Raw genomic sequence first — 19,303 nt, forward strand, 5'->3', positions numbered from 1 at the left:
CCCACTCTCCAGCCAGCTGATCAGAACCTGCTCCGGGTTTATTATTAATAGGGAGTCTTTTCTTTGATTTATCATCGAGAAGTTGAATAATTACAGCTAGGGGAATACGAAAAGATTGAATGGATAATTAAATGAGTATGAAAAGATTATAAGATTATAAGGTTATAAGAAAAGAATGAATGAATGATGAATGAGTAAGTTAATAAGAAATGATAAGAAGATAAGAATAAATAAATGAATGAGTAGGTGAATAAGTGATAATAAGAAGTAAAGAATGAAAGGATGAATGAGTAAGTTAATAAGTAATGATAAGAAGATAAGAATGAACGAATGAATAATAAGAAGTAAAGAATGAATGAATGATGAATGAGTAGGTGAATAAGTAATGATAAGAAGAAAAGAATGAATGAATGCATGAATGAGTAGGTGCATAAGTGATAATAAGAAATAAAGAATGAATGAATGATGAATGAGTAGGTGAATAAGTAATGATAAGAAGTAAAGAATGAATTAATGCATGAATAAGTAGGTGCATAAGTGATGATAAGAAGTAAAGAATGAATGAATAAATGAGTAGGCGAATAAGTGATGATAAGAAGATAAGAATAAATAAATGAATGAGTAGGTGAATAAGTGATAATACGAAGTAAAGAATGAAAGGATGAATGAGTAAGTTGATAAGTAATGATAAGAAGATAAGAATGAACGAATGAATAATAAGAAGTAAAGAATGAGTGAATGATGAATGAGTAGGTAAATAAGTAATGATAAGAACTAAAGAATGAATGAATGCATGAATGAGTAGGTGCATAAGTGATAATAAGAAGTAAAGAATGAATGAATGATGAATGAGTAGGTGAATAAGTAATGATAAGAAGTAAAGAATGAATATGCATGAATGAGTAGGTGCATAAGTGATAATAAGAAGTAAAGAATGAATGAATGCATGAATAAGTAGGTGCATAAGTGATGATAAGAAGTAAAGAATGAATGAATAAATTAGTAGGTGAATAAGTGATGATAAGAAGATAAGAATGAATGAATGAATGAGTAGGTGAATAAGTGATGAATCTACCAATGAATGAATGAAAGTGATGAATTTTATCCTACCTCGTCATTCATCCCATCTAGTTGACCTGCAGCTAGCCAGGTTAGTCCTGGTATACGGGTCAATATATCCTGGATTACAGGACTGGATAGATCAGTGGAAGATATATCCAGCTCCCTGAAATATAACCTATTCTTAGCCTAGCATAAAATATAAATAAAAGACCTAGTAAAATAATCAGAGAGCGAAACTTTTGTATGGAATAGCGCTAAGCTTCAGCAACTGAGCTCAATATCCACTTCTGCAAACATTAAACTTGTTGAGGGGTTACCTACTTTAAGTAGGGAAAAGTTGCCCATACCATTGCATCAATGATGACTTTTTACCTATGAAATAAATGTGTATCCCACGTTTAAGGTTAAACTGTACAGGGTAAAAGAAACCGTCTGTTCGTAGGTTTAAGATAAAAAAGCACAAAAATTATATGTTAACCTTAAAGAAGTCGCTTTCTCCCACTCTGCCTGTTGAACTAGATCTCCGGAGAGACCAGTCTGTTTCAACATTAAACATCTAAACAAATACAGTGTTAACAGGACCTGGAGAGTGTTGATCCAGGGACTGGAGATCTTAATAATATCTAGTGTGCCTACCTGAGATGTTTACACCGCTGAAGTAATATCTTCAAACTACCACCCTGAAATTTATTCAGATTCAAACAAAAATATCGAATTTAATTATTTATAAGTGTCTGGATACAGTTGGAACTAAAAGCTTCTATATGAGCATCATCAACAAAGCTGACTCCCCACAGGTTTATCACACTAAATATACATGTCAAATGCTATTAAAAAATTTAACAAGGATAACGACAATACCTGAGGTTCGGAGTTGCTTGCTTCAGAGATCTTATATTCAGAACTTCATAAACTTCTCCTTCCTCTTCTTCACCCTAAATAAAAAAATCTTTTTTTCTTCTTCTTCTTTTCCTCCTCCTCCTCCTCCTCCTCCTCCTCCTCTATATTTATCAATTTATCTAATGTTTTCAAATTTTTGAATCAACGATTTTTGAATTATTTAAATCGTTAACACTTCTTAGTTCCACTAACCTGCTCATATGTACCATACAAATGAAGAGATTCCGTTCCATTTATAAAATTATAAATCTTTTTCATAAAATTGTCCAGGAAAATGGTTTCACTCAGACAAAAGCAAAGGTATCTAAAAATTGTAATATCATACAGTGATAACCAGAAAACAATGGAACAAGAAGACGACTTTATAACAATACAAGTGTAAATGATGTTGTTACAAAGCAAATAATTTTACTCACTTATTGAGTGAAATGAGTCTGTTTACACTGCACTATTGCTGTGTCGCATGCTAATAGGACTATTTAAACTCATAACTTGAGTCTAAAAGTTGTTATCCTATTTCAGAGTTTTCTGGTTATCAAAATAATCAAAATATCAATTAGTATTATCAAGAAACTTTATTCATTATTGTTAGGTTTGATAATATTGTCAAATTGTCAAAAAAGTTTCAAGGGACAAACAACCGTTGGTACTCTGTAAAACAAGGGTTTCCACGAAATGGCTAAATCTTTTGCGCAAAATTTGCGCTATTTTCGCACACATTTTTTGCGAACTTTTGCGCTATTTTTGCGCATGAAACGCAATGAGTTTTGCGCGGTTTTGCGCTATTTTTTTTTGGCGCAATTTGCGCAAAACCGCAAGTTTTACGCAAAATGTAACTTTTTAGGCAAATTGTCAAAAATTTATATTCTAAGCTTAGAATTAAACAACTGAAGATTTATTCCATACATAAAAAAAAAATCTTAACATACGAGTATGATAAAGATTATACTACACTCAATTGGTTACTTCCAGTTACAAAAAGTTTAAATTAAGGGACCAAAATTAATAAAATAGAAATTAGAAAGTGTAAAACTAGGCAATACTTTAATCATATTAAATAATATTAAAAGCTTTGCCTAATTAAGTATGAATTATATTCTTAAAATCAAAATTCTAAAATCTTTTTAATCTCATCTAAAATAATGCAAGAAAGTAACCAATGCCTGAAGAATCCGCTTTTAGGAAATATGCATATCCAAAACTAAAATTGTCGAGACTTTTACTGGACAATCTGTTTCTAAGAAACACACACCGTCACCAACCGTTTGATTTTTACGAAATTGCGGAATTGCGCAAAACTCTAGTTGCAGAATTGTGCAAAACTTGAGTTTCGCAAAAGCCGAATAGGAAAATTTTGCGCGAAATGACTTTTGAGAATGATTGCGCAAATTGTTGTTTTTATGCGCAAAACTGATGCGAAAAGAAAGAAAAATTTTGCTTTTCGTTCCGCAAAAATTGCGCAAAAGTTTTGCGAATGGAAACCCTATGTAAAACTTAGTCTGAGTAAAAATGATATCCTTGTTTTTCTCTCTCAAATTAATAATTTTCGATTGCAGTTCATCTACATATAAAAATCACAATGAAGAAAAATTACAGAACTCATCTATCTTTATGATAGAAAAAAATTGATATCTTCCTCAGTGTTACTCAGATAATGAGTTAAAGGGAACCGTTGTGAGTTGATTTTAATGGAGGGTCGTTTAAAATAATGCCGACAGTCGCTTTCAGAATCCGTGATTCCTAAACCTAATCTTGGTGGGGAAGGCTGAGAGTCCTGAGAAGTCCGCTAACTGAGCTCCATGTGAGAAATCCAATAGGAGATGGGTTAGGTTAGGACACCGCTGAGATAGCTCATGGAGAACCTGGAGCAATTTATTCATCAAACCTTTTAACTTTAAAGAGACTGTAGACGTAATTTTACGTAAATTTTTATTTACAGAGTGGTCTATGTCCGATTCACACATGTATCACTTATACCTTTTCCTGATGGCGTAGAAATCCTTATTTTTATAGCTGAAAATTGAGTTCCGGTAGTGTAGTGTACACTTGCTATTTTCAGGCACTACATTTCAGTTTATAGATAAGAATAACTAATATTCCTGATCAGACAGATTTTACCCTTGTAAATTGGACTGTTCACTCTATAAACGAAATGACGTATACCGTCTCTTTAAATATGATTTTTGGAATCTAAATAATCTGTCATTAATAATAACTTCAAATTGATTTTTTATTTTGAAAAATTAAACCTCAATTGTTATGAGATCACAGGGAAGCTCTAGGTATCTCAGATTAGTTCCAAACCTATAGGTACAAAAAACAATTGAGGTAATACAGGATAATCAAATGATTTTTCAAATATGAATAAAATCAAGTTATATAATAAAGTTTTATCAACCTAAAACTATAACTCCATGTAAAAATGCACAAAAATGTCTTTTCAGACGTTTTAACTTTTATTAGATAAAAACATGCAAACAAACAGAGAAGCTAAATAAAAAAATTATCTTCAGGAAATATAAGAACGTAAAGGTATGATAATCCGCCATAGAAATCCTCGGAAATCCACGAAAAGTCATGCTTTGTTTGAACTACTGACATGACTTCATACCCTGTAGTTCAAATCAACACATTACTTGTTCATTTGAACTATTTTTCTATAAATTCAGTTTTGTCATAATTCATGAAGTTAGGTCATATACAATTAAATTGATATAGTTTAAACACAAAGAAATATTTCAAATGAACATAAAATATTTCAAATTAACCATTTCATTTAAACTATTTTTTGGTTCATTTGAACTATTTTTAAAGGTTATTTGAACTATAATGTTAAAAGTTCAAATGAACAAAAATATAGTTAAAATGAGCTTGAAATAAACTCGTTTGAACTACTCACGTGGTACCACGTGCAGTAGTTCAAACGAACAATAGTTCAAATGAACAATAGTTCAAACGGGAGTAGTTCAAACAGCATAGCATCCATTTACTAAAGATCATATACTGCATATATAAATAAAGTTAAATTACCTACGATGAATGAGATTAACTAGGAACTCAATACTGGGAATATTTAACCCTGATATCTCCGGTCTTAATGACACAAAGGTCCACAGTCTTGAATCCTGATCACAGATCAATCAGTCATAAAAAAAACATTATATTTTAAAACCTTGGTGAGCTTTTTTGTAGTAATTTAACAGCAGAGACGATTTTAGATCAGATTATAAAAGCATAATCAAATATACATGATTATTTGAGTTCACAGACAGAAAATACAAGCTGAAAACACTAAAAGGTCACAAAGCTATCATATCTCATTTTAAATCCTCTTTTTTTATTTGATATCTCTTAATGTTCTCTACTTGAAGCATTAAAGCGGAGATAACAGAGTCAGAATTTAATGAATTTGAGCCGCGTCTCAAATTCGCCAAAAACCGGTTTAAATTGAGCGCAGGCCTAAATCTTGAAACATTAATTACATTTTTCAGTGGAACCAATTATATCTTAGTCGCGTCTCAAATTTTAGCATCGGCTTAACTTCTTTAAATTAGGCCTCAGGTCGTATTCAAACGCTCTACAAATATATAAACCGACTTGTTTCAAGGTATTTTGATGCAGAAACTAAAAAATCTTCATGAATGCTTACAATGTTTAGCAAAGCAATTTAGCGCGATTCGCAACCCCTCTCTATCAATAATAGTTTTAGCTTTTAATTGTTGCCTTCCCAGTCGCAATCTTCTTACCCTTTTCATAAAATAAACTCTAGCAGACATAATAATATTATGGGTTTTGAAATTAGGTATTACAATGCTAATTCATAACAAAGACGATATTAAATTCGTCACTGAATTCCCATGTTTTTTGGGACACCCTGTACATCGTCAAACCAATAATTGATGGTTTTCCAAAATTATCAATATCAACATTTTTTTTTCGTTACAAATTTTCAATTTAAATGTTCCATAAACTTTTTCTGGGGTCAAGTTGCAGATACCACAAAAAAATAAGGCCCAATCGTTTTTCCGTTTTGACGTTCAACCAACAAGAAGACAATTATGTATGGATATATATATAGATTTTGTTAATCAAGTTCAAGAAAATGATTCTGTTCCTGAGATATAGTTTTCCATTTCCTGTTTACCCGGGAGCAAACCGCCACCATGTACTGAAAATATTGTAAATATTATCTGATTTTAAGAGTACTTTGCCATTTAATCACCAAGTAATCAGTAAAATCTACAGAGGAATAGGAAGACGACTAACACGGGTCTATTCCACAGTTTTATGGGTTTCACTATAACAGTGAAATAGAAAAATGATAATAAGTCAATTTAAACTTAATTTCTTATGTTATACGTATATATGTATTTTGTTTTAGAAAACAAAGTAACAAACTAAAAGTCGTCTTCCTACTTCACCTAATTTACCAAATTCGTATAAAGGAATNCGGGAAAATAATATATTTCAAAATTTTGGAAACTTAGAGGGCTAAGGGTAAGCTCAGGATTCTCCTGTTTATTGGGACTGACCTTTTGTGGAATAAAACTGAAGATTTTAAGAAGAACTTTGTCCGGTAGAGACTTTATCCCAACACAATCTTCATCAATCATTTTTAATCTAATTCTAAATAGAATTAGGTATCGTTTTTATCCATTTTAAAAATAAAATAGAAATTGGATTTCAGAATGCTCAAAAAAAATCTACGAAGTTTACTGTAATTAAAAAATAAGTTTTTTTTCAGTTTTATTTTCTGAAATCACGGAAAATGTTGAATCTGAGCAAAGAGAAATAAGCATATTATCAAATCGTTCAGAATTTAACGTTTTGCTTCGTGTGATAAAAGCAAACTTTAAAAGAATTAAAAAAACGTTAAATAAATTTAATTTCGCAGATTTTTATGAAGTCTCCAGAATGCTAAAAGTACTGAAAATACTAGGCTGTATATACTATTCCATAGTAATTCAAGATAAGCCACATCAAATTTGACCGACAGCTGTATATGGAAATTTAATGGATTTAGAAAGTATTTTAAGCGTACATCAACATAAAATAAAGTAATTAAAGAATTTTAAATTTTAAACTTTAGGAAATCCTTTAAATCAATGTACAATAAAAAGGATAATTAAAAGAGACAACTAAAAAAACCTTCTGCTAGTTCGATAGATATAAAATATTTTGAAAATAATATGACAATCCGTTTATCCCAAAACGTGAATGCCTTATATATTATATATATATATATGCCTTATATATATTTGACTCATATAATATGTAAAAATAGGTCCTAGCTCTACTCTTTCTAATCTTTCATTTTTACAAGGTGGGTGTTGTTCTTTAACCCCTGGTCTCTGATACCCACCAACTCCTGATCTGGGTTTCTCCTTACTAGTTGTATGGTCTCACACCGTCATGTGTATTATTTCAGGATATAGCATTCAAACAGCTATCCTAGCTATATCCTTTTGCTATTCTAAATAGAAGAAAATATTATTTGTACATTTACATATACATGTTTTTATATTTTCTGAAAATTTTGTAAATTTAAAGATATTTAGCAATAAACGTTATTATTAGTATTATTATTATATTGTAGAATTTTTTTCACTAAATTTAAATCTTAACAAAATCTACGCTCATCTATATATAAATTTGGCTTGACTGTCTGTTTGTTTGTTTGTTTGTTTGTTTGTCTGTCTGTTTGTGTCTGGAAATAAAAGCCAAATATTTTTTTATTGGAGCCAAAATGCGGGGCGAGGAGACAGAATGGCGGGAGGCTTGGTGACGTCACTGAGGCTGGGAGACCAGTTTTGCGGGGCCGGGAGATAATTCTGCAAATCCTGAGGTTCGGAGATCATTTTTGCGGGGATCATGGCGCCTCTGCACCCCCTCCCTCGCACCGCTCTACGACTTAAAACTGCAAAATCAGCGTTTCTTCCTCTTAAACCGTTTACCTCGTTTACCTATAAATACTCCATATAGTAAATATTATAGTGTTGAACTAATACAGGGTTACCCATTAAAGGATATGAATTCATGGACGACTGTACAATTTGTTTTCTTCTTTAGTCACAATCATAAAGACCTGGAATTAATTGACAGTTAAATAGACGACTTTATATATAAATCTCTGGCAATTTTAAATGCTCAATAAAGTAAGACCCCAATTTGGAAATGGCAGGATTTGGGCCATTATGTGATTTTTTGTTTAATCAATCATATTTGTAAAATTAGATTGTAAAGTCGTCTGATATTAATTCCAGGTCTTTCTAATTAGGAATGAAGTAAAATTTAGACTTTCCAGGCATGTTCCATCGTAACTTTAAAATGCTTAAATTGTTCTTCGTTGAAGTATTACTCAGATCTACCATTCGTTTAAGATACTGGGTGTCCCACGAAACATGACAGTTGGTGAATAGTTTAAAATGTCTTCTTCCATAATTTGTTAAGTTGTTTGATACCAAAGATGATGATAAGAAATACTAAATGGCAGTAATATTATAGTAAAATTGTTTTCAAACAAATATATATTTGAGTAAAAGACTTGTATAACGAAATAAATTGCAAAAAGTCATTATCTTGGAAGTAGACATTGAAAACTATTCACCAATTGTCATGTTTCGTGGGACACCCTGTAGATTAATTCTATACGATTGTGAACTAATAGATTGACAAGCTATCTAGTTGTAAAGAATACTATATATAGTACAGTCATAACCCGAAACCTCCGAAATAGGAAGACGACTTTATAGCAATACTTTGTGTATTTCATGTTGTTATAAAGCAAATAGTTTTACTAGACTCATATTAAATAAAAAATCAACTGTAATGGGTCTGTTCACAGTCATAATTTAAGTTTAAAAGACGTCTTCCTATTCCAGAGTATTTATATACAAAAACAATCCATGCACAAAGTAAAACACATATGACTAAAAATGTATATTTCTATAAATTTAAAATTTTTTATACAAATGAAACATCTCTCTAAAAGAACATGAGAAGGTATTTCGTGAAAAAAAAACACTAGTTCCAATTTCGAGTAAGATCATCACGGTTCTCGGATCTGGGTCTCAAATAAACTATAGACTTAAATATAACTTAAGTCCAAGTCCAAGAATACAAAATAAATTTAGAAATTACAACTATGACTTTTACTGAAAAACATTAAAAATGAATTGATTACTAGCCTCTGACTCTAATATTATAATTAAATTGAAATTTGTAATTTTATATGTTTTATATCTAACTCCTCTTAAAAAATAAGTGTTGTGAAAAACAAAAATTGAATTTTTGATACGCAAACTAAATAATTTTTGATACGCAAACTAAATTACTTGTGCGTAAGATTTAAACTAAAGGAGCTAAGAGGTCCAAAGTTGTGCCAAAATTTAACATTCTCCCTCTGTCTTGTTCAGTGTGCACCATCTGGTTTCAAAGATAAAGGTGAACAAAATTAGAGTCTGAAGTAACTAATCAGTTCCTTTTTTACAAAAAAAAACACAAAATTTAATTGAAAGTAAAACAAACTGTATACACAATATATCACAGATAAAGAATATATATCTAATGTTTAAAGACGACATTAACGCTGACAAGTTTAATAAACTCGAATGGTGGTTTTTTACAGAAAAAAAATGGTTTTTCATTTTTCTAATTTAGAGGCATTATAATCTTTTAAAATCCAAACTTGGGACTCCTTCCCCACCTCACAGGGCTCCATCGCCATTTTTTTCCTGGAAATATACTTTCAGTTCTTGAACAAACAGAGAGAATTAGGGGGTTTTAGGACTTAGAAAATATGTGAAATATTACATCATTAGGATAGTTTAATTAATTAATTCTTCTTCCCCCCCCCCCCCCCCCTACCCTGTCAATCCTTTAAAAAGTGCCATCAAAGATGCACAATGTCTTTGACGTCTTTTTTATGTACACAGTACATGGTTATCTATGAAAGATAAGCTTTCATAGATAACTGTCCAGAATTTATTCTGTACGTAGACAACTGTACAGAATTTATTCTGTACATAGACAATTTTATCTTTAATCCATCTTTTTGGGGGGATTTTCAAGATTTTGATTGAAACTATATCAAAAGAGGGTTTATCAAAGTCTCATCCTTTGTGGATGACTCTGTACTAAAATTGAAAATATTTTTCGAAAATTGAAAACTTCCATCCTAGGTGTTTTTATGAAGCAACTCGTGAAAGATAAACGATAAAATGACCGGAATTTTAATAATTCAAAATTGGGGAAAACAACGAATTTCTATTCTCCCTTTTTTATATAATGGATTTAATTAATAAAAATTTGATAAATAACAAAAATAAATGTTGAGAAATTCCTATTACCTTTCCTCGCCTACTGTCAGGCATTTATGTGTGAGTTTATGCTTCAATCTTTTCTTCTCCTCATCATATATCCACCATTGATTACCCTTAAAATATATCCACCATTGATTTCCCTTAAAATATATCCACCATTGGTTTCCCCTAAAATATATCCAACATTGATTACCCTTAAAATATATCCACCATTGGTTTCCCTTAAAATATATCTACCATTGGTTTCCCTTAAAATATATCCACCATTGGTTTCCCTTAAAATATATCCACCATTGGTTTCCCCTAAAATATATCCAACATTGATTACCCTTAAAATATATCCACCATTGGTTTCCCTTAAAATATATCTACCATTGGTTTCCCTTAAAATACATCCACCATTGGTTTCCATTGAAAAATACAGTGAGAACCAGAAAACTGTGGAACAGGAAGACGACATTGAAACATGTTAATGTTCATCTGACTATTTAAAGTCGTGCCTTGTGTCTAAAAGTCGTTTTTCTATTTCTTGTTCTCACTTTATACAAACACTGTTTATTGTACATATTGTGCACTGTACACCATGTAAACAGTTACTCAACTATTTTTTCCCAATTAAAAGTTAGAGCATTTATAAGCTTGAAGATGCACTTTTAATTTTTAATCTTAAAATTTTGAAAAAAAAAACATCTTTACTTATTGGCTTACCTTGTCTCCATGGCAGGGATACACAATAACCTCTAATCCTCCGTAATCTAAACAACCTTCATCTCGTCTTATTTCTCCTTTCTTCGACATCATCCAGTATTGGTTTCCACCCTGGAGTAATATTCATTATCTTAATCTTAATCTGCTGCTCAAACACTATATACAGCTGGCTCAATTTTGGAGTTGTACAATTGTACGGCTTAGACTTAGAATGAGAACTTTACCCCCTCCCCCTCCCTCCTCCCAGGCCGGCTCCCATGTATAAATCACTATTTTAGGTTAGGTTAGGTCAAAAGGAATTAGAATAGATAGATGTATAGAATACAGTTATCAAGTACTAATCTGGGGGGGGCGGGTTTGATCCCTACCCCCGCTAGGTAGAGTTTAAAAAAATATATTTTTTAAGATTTGATTTCCTCATGATGACAGGGCCATAGTTTTACAGGTTTCATCAGATCGTTCGGACCAACACCCGAATCTAGAAAATTAATATTTACGTAAGTAGAATTAGAGATACTCACTTGGAGATATAGAAGTGACTTTATTTTCTGTTCGATCAGATCATTTTACACGAAACACTTAGTTCTATTTGTAATTGGATTTGGGTCAACGCAGCATGGACTATCCAGGGTTATAGATAATCACGGGCAGCCATAGTACATTTGAATTTCCGAGCCGATCAACCTTTCCGGTCCCAGTGTGTACTGTACCTAGATCGACAGGACTGGCCGATGCAACCAGGTTGACGCGGTCAGACTTTATGCTTCATACAGGTTGAATTTCCTTTTACTAAAGAAGCAGAAGTGTGTGCAATAGATGTTTGGTTTCCTAAATTTTTTAATCGCTATTTGGTCTAGAATATTGAACAATATGTAAACTTACAGGTTTGTTTTTTATTCTTTTTCATTTAAACCGCATCCGCCGACCAAAAAGTAAAAAAGCGAAAAATGTAATTTTAATAGGTTTTGTGAATAGGTGTCCCATCTTACTGGGCTAAGGACAAAAACTGGAAATTAGCGTGCTAGGGTGTAAGTTTGAGGTTATTCACAATTTATAGCAGTAAACATTACAAAAATTCATTTTATTTTTCTCCCCTTCCCTTCTACCTAATCCCCCCCTCCCATTGTGATCTAGCCAGGCTACATTTGTTGCAGAAACGTGGTGGGTCGACTTTACACAGGTATAGTCCAGACTGGACGGTACGACTGAATGTATAATGAATATAAATCTTTACCTAAACAAGTGTTGGATTGTGGGTTGGAAATATCTCCGCTTGATACAGAATCTCCGGGTATAAATAACTCTGGGAATATTGTATCCAGGTACCACTTGAAGGATTTACAGTTCAATCTCTCTCTCAGAGCTTTACGACTAGATACGTCTCCGTATTCTCCTAGATCATGGTTTATCCGGCTATAGTAGTACTCCTGGATACAACATAGGGATAAAAGTAATACTATAATTCAAATTATATTTTTTCCAAATATACAATAATAATAAAAAAATTTAATAAATAAAAGATAATATATTTTTTGAGAGTTTAAAGATTTATCCTACTTTCCTTATATTCATCCATCCAAACTTCTGCCAACCTTACAGAATTCTTTTTTAGAACATTCGTATTGGATCTCCACTGAAATTTTATACATTGGATTTCCACCTATTGTAGACATAATTTCAATGATTTACAACGGTACCCTGTAAACCTTTGATTTAGGGTTTCCATTCGCAAAACTTTTGCGCAATTTTTGCGGAACGAAACGCAAAATTTTTCTTTCTTTGCGCACCAGTTTTGCGCGAAAAAACAACAATTTACGCAATCATTTGCAAAAGTCATTTCGCGCAAAATTGCCCTATTCCGCTTTTGCGAAACTCAAGTTTTGCGCAATTCCGCAATTTCGTACCAAAATCCAAAACNAAATATATCTAACCTTTCCCCTAATCCTTTACTCTTGTCCTTTTCATACCCTTTACTCTAGACCTTTCCCACGTATCTTTTACTTTATAACCTACCCTTTATTCTTTACTCTCGTCCTTTCCTTTCTCTTAAAACTAAACCTTTATCTAAACTTTACTATAAACCCTAAAGGATGTGAATGGGCTTAGAATAAAAAAGGATAGGTCGGTAGTAAAAGATTTGGAACTGTTTAGAGTAAAGAATGAGGTTAGGTTTAGGAGTGAAGGATAATGAAAGTTCAGGAGTAGATGTTAAAGAAAGCATTAGGAGTAAAAGAGTTGGAAGGGTTTAGAGGAAAGGATAAGAAAAGGTTAAGAGTAAAGAATTAGGAAGAGTTTAGAGTGAAGGATGAGGATTGAGGAAGGCTTTAGAGTAAAACATGAGGAAGGGTTTAGAGTGAAGGATGAGGAAGGGTTTAGAGTGAAGTATGAGTAAGGGTTTAGAGTGAAGGATGAGGAAGGGTTTAGAGTGAAGGATGAGGAAAGGTTTAGAGTGAAGGATGAGGAAGGGTTTAGAGTGAAGGATGAGGAAGGGTTTAGAGTCAAACATGAGGAAGGGTTTAGAGTGAAGGATGAGGAAGGGTTTTGAGGGAAGGATGAGAAAGGGTTTAGAAAAAAATCATAAGGAAAATTTAGAGTTAAGAATAAGGAAAGGTTTAAAGAAAAGGATTGTAAAGTTATATTTCCTCTTGGTTTATTTTTGCTCTTTATCCAAACTCTTAATTATCTTTTTCTCTTAACCTTTTTTTTCCATACCATAAACATTCTCTATCCTTCACCTTAACCCTGTCTTATCCTTTACTCTCAACCTATTCGTTTACTTTACTTTAAACCTTATACGTTAACCTCTTTAATTTCAGTAAATTGCGAAACACCTTTACTTTTTTGCTTTATCATTAACTCGCATTCATTTATTCTATTTCACCCTTTTACAACAAAACTTAACCCCTAAAGCATAAGAACTAAAAGAAATACCAAGAAAAAAAAATGCTAAAAAGGGTAGGAGAAAATATAATGGAATGTTCAAAGTAAAGGATAAGGGAAAGGTTTAAGAATAAAGAGTATAGAAAGGTTCAGGGGAAAGGTCAAAGGGCTGAGGTAAAAAAAAAACTCTAATTATATCCTCACCTAAAGCAGAGTATCCTAAAGTACATTTTTCATCTTAATTAGTTAATACGGGTATTTTTTCAAAATGTTCAAAGCAAGTTTCTATTTAAATAGCTGAAAAAAATAAATTATTGCCAATATGCAAATTGCAGGAAAATCCGCCCTATGAAAAAGAGCTGACATATCGCAAAATGTTCATCTTGATGAGCTCTTAAAGAATCTCTAAAAAAGTTACATTGATTTGTCTTTTGTTTTAGAGGTCCTTCAAGCACACTGTATCATCCTCTTTTTCAATTGTGAACATGTTCTTTTAGTTTAACTTGTAAAACAAAAACAAAACAAAAATTTCGTGGATTTTATAAAAAGAAATTCATGGATTTTTTAAATTTTCGAAAATCGAATTTTGTAAGAGGCAATTTTTAATTCGATCATCCATAAACCTTTCCTGGGGTCACACGAGGTCCCACAACAAATGTGGGCCCGATTAAATTAACCGTTTTGACGTTTATTGGATACAAACGAGAAGACAAACAAACAAACACCCACACAAAGAGACACACAAGCAAAGTATGTATATAGACGATTGGATTTTCCCTAAAATTATTATTATTGGATCTCCTCTGAAATTATTATTGTTGGATTTCATCTGATATTATCATTATTTGATATTCTCTGAAATTATATTAACAATTATTTTGTAAATTCATATTGTGAGATCTTTTCTAAAATTAAAAGTAAAAATTAAATTGTTTGGCTTGAGTAAGAATCCAAGTATATAATGTATGATGAACACAGATGGGTTCATCAATGCAGAAAATAGTTGAAAAAATTATAATAATTTGATGAAAAATATGTTTTTTTAGAAATAAAATCAATAACTAACGTTTTTTGATAAATCCAAAACAGTTTTTGAATCCAGCAGTTTTATAAATGATTTCGACTGTTTTGACAGTTATGAATTATGTATTTATTCTTCTAATTTAATTTGATAAAAATAGAATATTAGATAATAAGATCATTAATTTATGTTTGTTTAAAAATATTATCATTTTCTAAAATCTAAATATAAATTAATATTTTTAATCAATTCAAAAACGTCTATTGTATAAAACTGATTGCAGCATTTTTTAAAAGTGATTTCAACAGTTTTTACATTTATGTATAAATGGTGATTGCATATTTTTATTCATTATTTCAACTAATTTTATGACATATGTAAAACAAAAATTATATAATTATGTATAATCTTCATTCAAAACATATATTGAGAACAAAAATGTTTAAAATTTGTATAGTATGTAACCATGAATAAATTTGCCTTTCTCATCTTGTGCGTAAAATCTAAACGATCAGAAGACGTACAGTAATAATGTCGCAAAATATTGTTCTTATCCTTCTGTCTAGAGAAGCGTACAGTCTCTTCGTGATATATACTTTGCTTGTCTGTCTGTTTGTTTATATCCAATAAACGTCAAAAACGTTAGGAAAAAAAGTTTAAATCTATTATATTTGAAAATGCGTAAATTCAAACAGAAAAATCCGCAAAATAAGATTTACAAAGAAAATGGCCGCCAGAAGAGCAACTGTAAAGAGCTAAATAGTCAATTATTTACTTTGCTTGTTTGTCTGTTTGTTTCTTTTTATTCAAAAAACTTTAAAACGGCTGAACCGATCAAGCCCAAATGTCGGCTGTCAGGCTCTTACGATTTTTAAAAATCCACCAAATTTAACACCGTATTAGTATGGAGTGCGATAAAAATGGCGAATGAAAATAATTAACACATAAAAGCTTCAGTTTTTACTGGAACAGGGGCAATCTGGCCCGGAAAGCCTATTTTTCAATATTTATGAATTAGGCATATGTAACTTATTAGGTGGGGAGTCAATTGAAATTACAGAGACAGTTTCTTTTAAGTAATATTTTGGCTTAATTCCACAATGTGTTTAAATATCCCAGTTTACCTTATATGGAGATCTTTTCCGGAAAATATGTCCGACATGGGAGCAAGGAACGATCTCTAACGTTCCTCCGCACATCCAGATCTTGAAGGATATCTCCAGGTTCTCTGCTCCCCAGATATCAAACTGGGGATCATAGGTTCCTAGCTTCTCAAAGTATTCCTGGATGCGCAAAACAAGAGATTATCAAATTGAAGAAATGAAATGATTAATTCTGTCAATATTTACCGTTCTGTAAGGGTGCAAAGTTGACCGAGTAACTTACAAAATATATTTTTAATATTTATTTTTGTGTGAATATGTATGAATATCTCTGTGGTTCCTTGTTGATAGCGAATAGTCCCCCTGCCATGGTAGGAGAATGAGCAGGTTCCCAGGGATGAGATCTCCGAGCTACTTCATGAGCTGGTAGAGAATGCCAGTTAAACTGCAGACCCCAGTCAAATCCTCCCACAGAGAAGTAGCTTCCACCTAAGCAAGTTTAATAATAAAATAAAGAACTAAACATCACTCGCATCATTATTTATTTTTAACCTGATATCTTTCAACCTAAAGTTCCAATGGTTTTAACCCTATTAGGTTGCTAGGATATAGAGATGATAAATTAGAGTTTGGGGCAAGTGTTCAGGTTGTTTGATCCGATAAATCAAATTATTCTTCATTCATGATTTCAAAAAGGAGACAAGAGATAAATATATTTAATCCCCCCCCCTGAATTTTTATTCCCCATTTTGGCCACCCACTATAGTATATGCTATGTACATATATGTTATTATTTGTATAATATCTAAAATGTTGCTTGATGTAAACTTTTAAAAGTTAAAATCAAAATTGTATATTTTTAGATTAGGGGGAAAATTACGTTTCGATTTTTTCCTTGTCATGTTATTTTAATGTTTTTTTTGCATTCTTTTTAAATTAACAATTAACCTACTATTTATCAAAAATCGCCTGATTCAGAATTTAGACAAAAACTCGTTGATGATAATTATTTATTACTGGCTTGATACACATTTTTTCATTTCGGAAATTATAGATATTTAATTTTAAAGAACATCTGGAGGAATTCACGCAGAACATAATTCATTTTTAAAGTTTTATTTTTTTATTTTGTACATACTTTTATATTCTCTGAGATCTAGACAACTCTAAAAGTAAATTATCAAATTTTTAAACTGCCTCGACTTTAAAGTGTCGAAGCGCCTTGTCCTTTGTTTTGGTAAACGCCAAAAAAGTCCTTGGAAAAAAAGTTTCCGGAAAAAAGTCCTAAAATTTCACACTAAAAAAGTCCTGTGGAAAAAAGTCCTTTTATTAAAAAGTCTCCGGAAATAAAGTCCTACCAATTCGAGACTTTATTTTCTAGGACTTTTTTCTGGCTCCAGTATGATTTTATACAAAAAAGTCCTCGGAAAAAAAAGTCCTCTAACAAGTGAAAATGCATGATTCACAATTCTAGGTTTTTCTTTTCCTCGGATTTATTTTCTTCAGGACTTTTTTTCCTGGAATCTTATTTCCTGAGATTTTATTGGCAGCCCCCATACTATTTTAGGAAAAAAAGTCCCAGGAATCCAAAACACAGGATTTTATTTCCAGTGACATTTTCCAAGGACTTGATAAAATTCGGACTTTTTTCCAAAGTTTTTATTTCCAGGTTTTTTTTCTAGAAACTTTCTCACATAGATTCTTTGTTTTTACTTTACTCACTCACATCTTGGTTCGTCTTGATATTGTACAGGTCGATTTTTAACAGTCGAATTTTTTTAATGTTCACCAAAACAAAAAAAGGTACAACAAAAAAATAATTTTAATATTTATTAACTCGTTATTAAATGACATTTGATAAAGAAATTAATTATCTCCAGTATTGTTAATCTTTCTCTGCTTCCAAAGAACTTCCAAACTTTGAACACCATTGTTTTACATCACATGGAGGACGAATTTAATATTTTAAAAACTGGAATTGTATTCTACAAGATCTTCTCATATAACTAGAGACCTTCTGATTTATTACAACCGAAACAATAATTTTAAAATGTTGAAAATTATTTTAGGGAAAAAATGGAGAAAAATGCTGTATTTTTACACTGTTTAAACTGTTTAAGGGAGACCTGTAATATTTTTTCTATGTGTAGCCATTATTGCTTCGGGAATTATCAAATGTCAAACAGAATAAGTAATAAATTGGGAGGTTTTCTTTTTCAATATTGCAGATTTTTCATCCAATTAAGCAAAAATAAAAACAATCGACTTTTAAAAATCACCCTGTATAATAAGTTTCTTATGTACACAATTGTCCATTGTACAATTAGTATTCTATAATGTACATACTTGTTAAATAAGTTTCTTATGTACACAATTGTCCATTGTACAATTAATATTCTATAATGTACATACTTGTTAAATAAGTTTCTTATATACACAGTTGTATACATAGTACAATTAGAATTCTATAATGTACATACTTGTTAAATAAGTTTCTTGTATACACAGTTGTATACATAGTACAATTAGTATTTTATAATGTACATACTTTTATATTTTTTTAGAATTGGGGGGGAAATATTCCCACAACCTCTACTTTTAGAGGTTTTTAAATATTTTCTCCTGAAACACTTTATTTTGTATGTTTTTGTTATATTTCATAAATAAATAATTTTTTACTTTTACTTTTTTACTATATACACAGTTGTACACATAGTACAATTAGTATTTTTTAATGCAAAGTTAGAATGCAAAGAAAGTTATTTCAGATGTGTACGCATCTTTGTTACTGCAGTGTACTGTCTCTGGGTGGTAATGTAAACACAATGTAAGCCTGACATGGGATCCATCTATTACATAAAAAATCAATGAAATATTCTGATCATAGGAAACTAATATGTGGATTATCAAAATTATCAAAATTCGAAGCTATTAACCTCCTTGGATACTAAACGAACACTGATGCATCTATTCTTGTTTACAAATTCCGCCCAAGAGAACTGGTTTCAATATGTACGCAGAGTATACGCTACTGCAATTAACTTTCCTTTTCCACGCGGAGCTAGCATTTCTCAACGGATAAATATCTCAAAATTTTGTTTGTTTCTATTAGGATTATAGTTGATTATGAATGAATGTATGAATGCTTTAAAGTTAAAAACAAATTTTGTTTTATGGGCATAATTTACAGGCTATATATCCGCATTCCATGCACAATCTTGCTTTTCTGTTTCTTGATATAAATATAAATAAATATACCTTGATATAAATATAAATATGTCTACTCTCTGTGGTTCCTTGTTGATAGC

The 19,303-nt window shown here is 31.3% G+C and overlaps 1 protein-coding gene across 1 annotated transcript in view; it reads right to left on the reverse strand.

Annotated features, from left to right (window-relative positions):
• Positions 1-3: 3 nt before the first annotated feature.
• LOC111699821 (polypeptide N-acetylgalactosaminyltransferase 5-like) overlaps positions 4-19,303 on the reverse strand; it is a gene marked incomplete at its 3' end in the record, with an annotated part of 25,330 nt that continues 6,030 nt past the window's right edge. The window contains 18 exon segments of the mRNA XM_023470556.1: positions 4-27; positions 1,111-1,225; positions 1,541-1,618; positions 1,699-1,869; positions 1,924-1,997; positions 2,155-2,266; positions 3,709-3,824; positions 4,212-4,266; positions 4,993-5,087; positions 6,077-6,130; positions 6,495-6,588; positions 10,311-10,396; positions 10,992-11,102; positions 11,408-11,469; positions 12,226-12,418; positions 12,553-12,624; positions 16,017-16,175; positions 16,336-16,484. Coding sequence (XP_023326324.1) covers positions 4-27; positions 1,111-1,225; positions 1,541-1,618; positions 1,699-1,869; positions 1,924-1,997; positions 2,155-2,266; positions 3,709-3,824; positions 4,212-4,266; positions 4,993-5,087; positions 6,077-6,130; positions 6,495-6,588; positions 10,311-10,396; positions 10,992-11,102; positions 11,408-11,469; positions 12,226-12,418; positions 12,553-12,624; positions 16,017-16,175; positions 16,336-16,484 — 1,820 coding nt within the window.

This window comes from Eurytemora carolleeae, unplaced genomic scaffold, assembly GCF_000591075.1.
Source record: "Eurytemora carolleeae unplaced genomic scaffold, Eaff_2.0 scaffold347, whole genome shotgun sequence".
NCBI classification, from domain to species: domain Eukaryota; kingdom Metazoa; phylum Arthropoda; class Copepoda; order Calanoida; family Temoridae; genus Eurytemora; species Eurytemora carolleeae.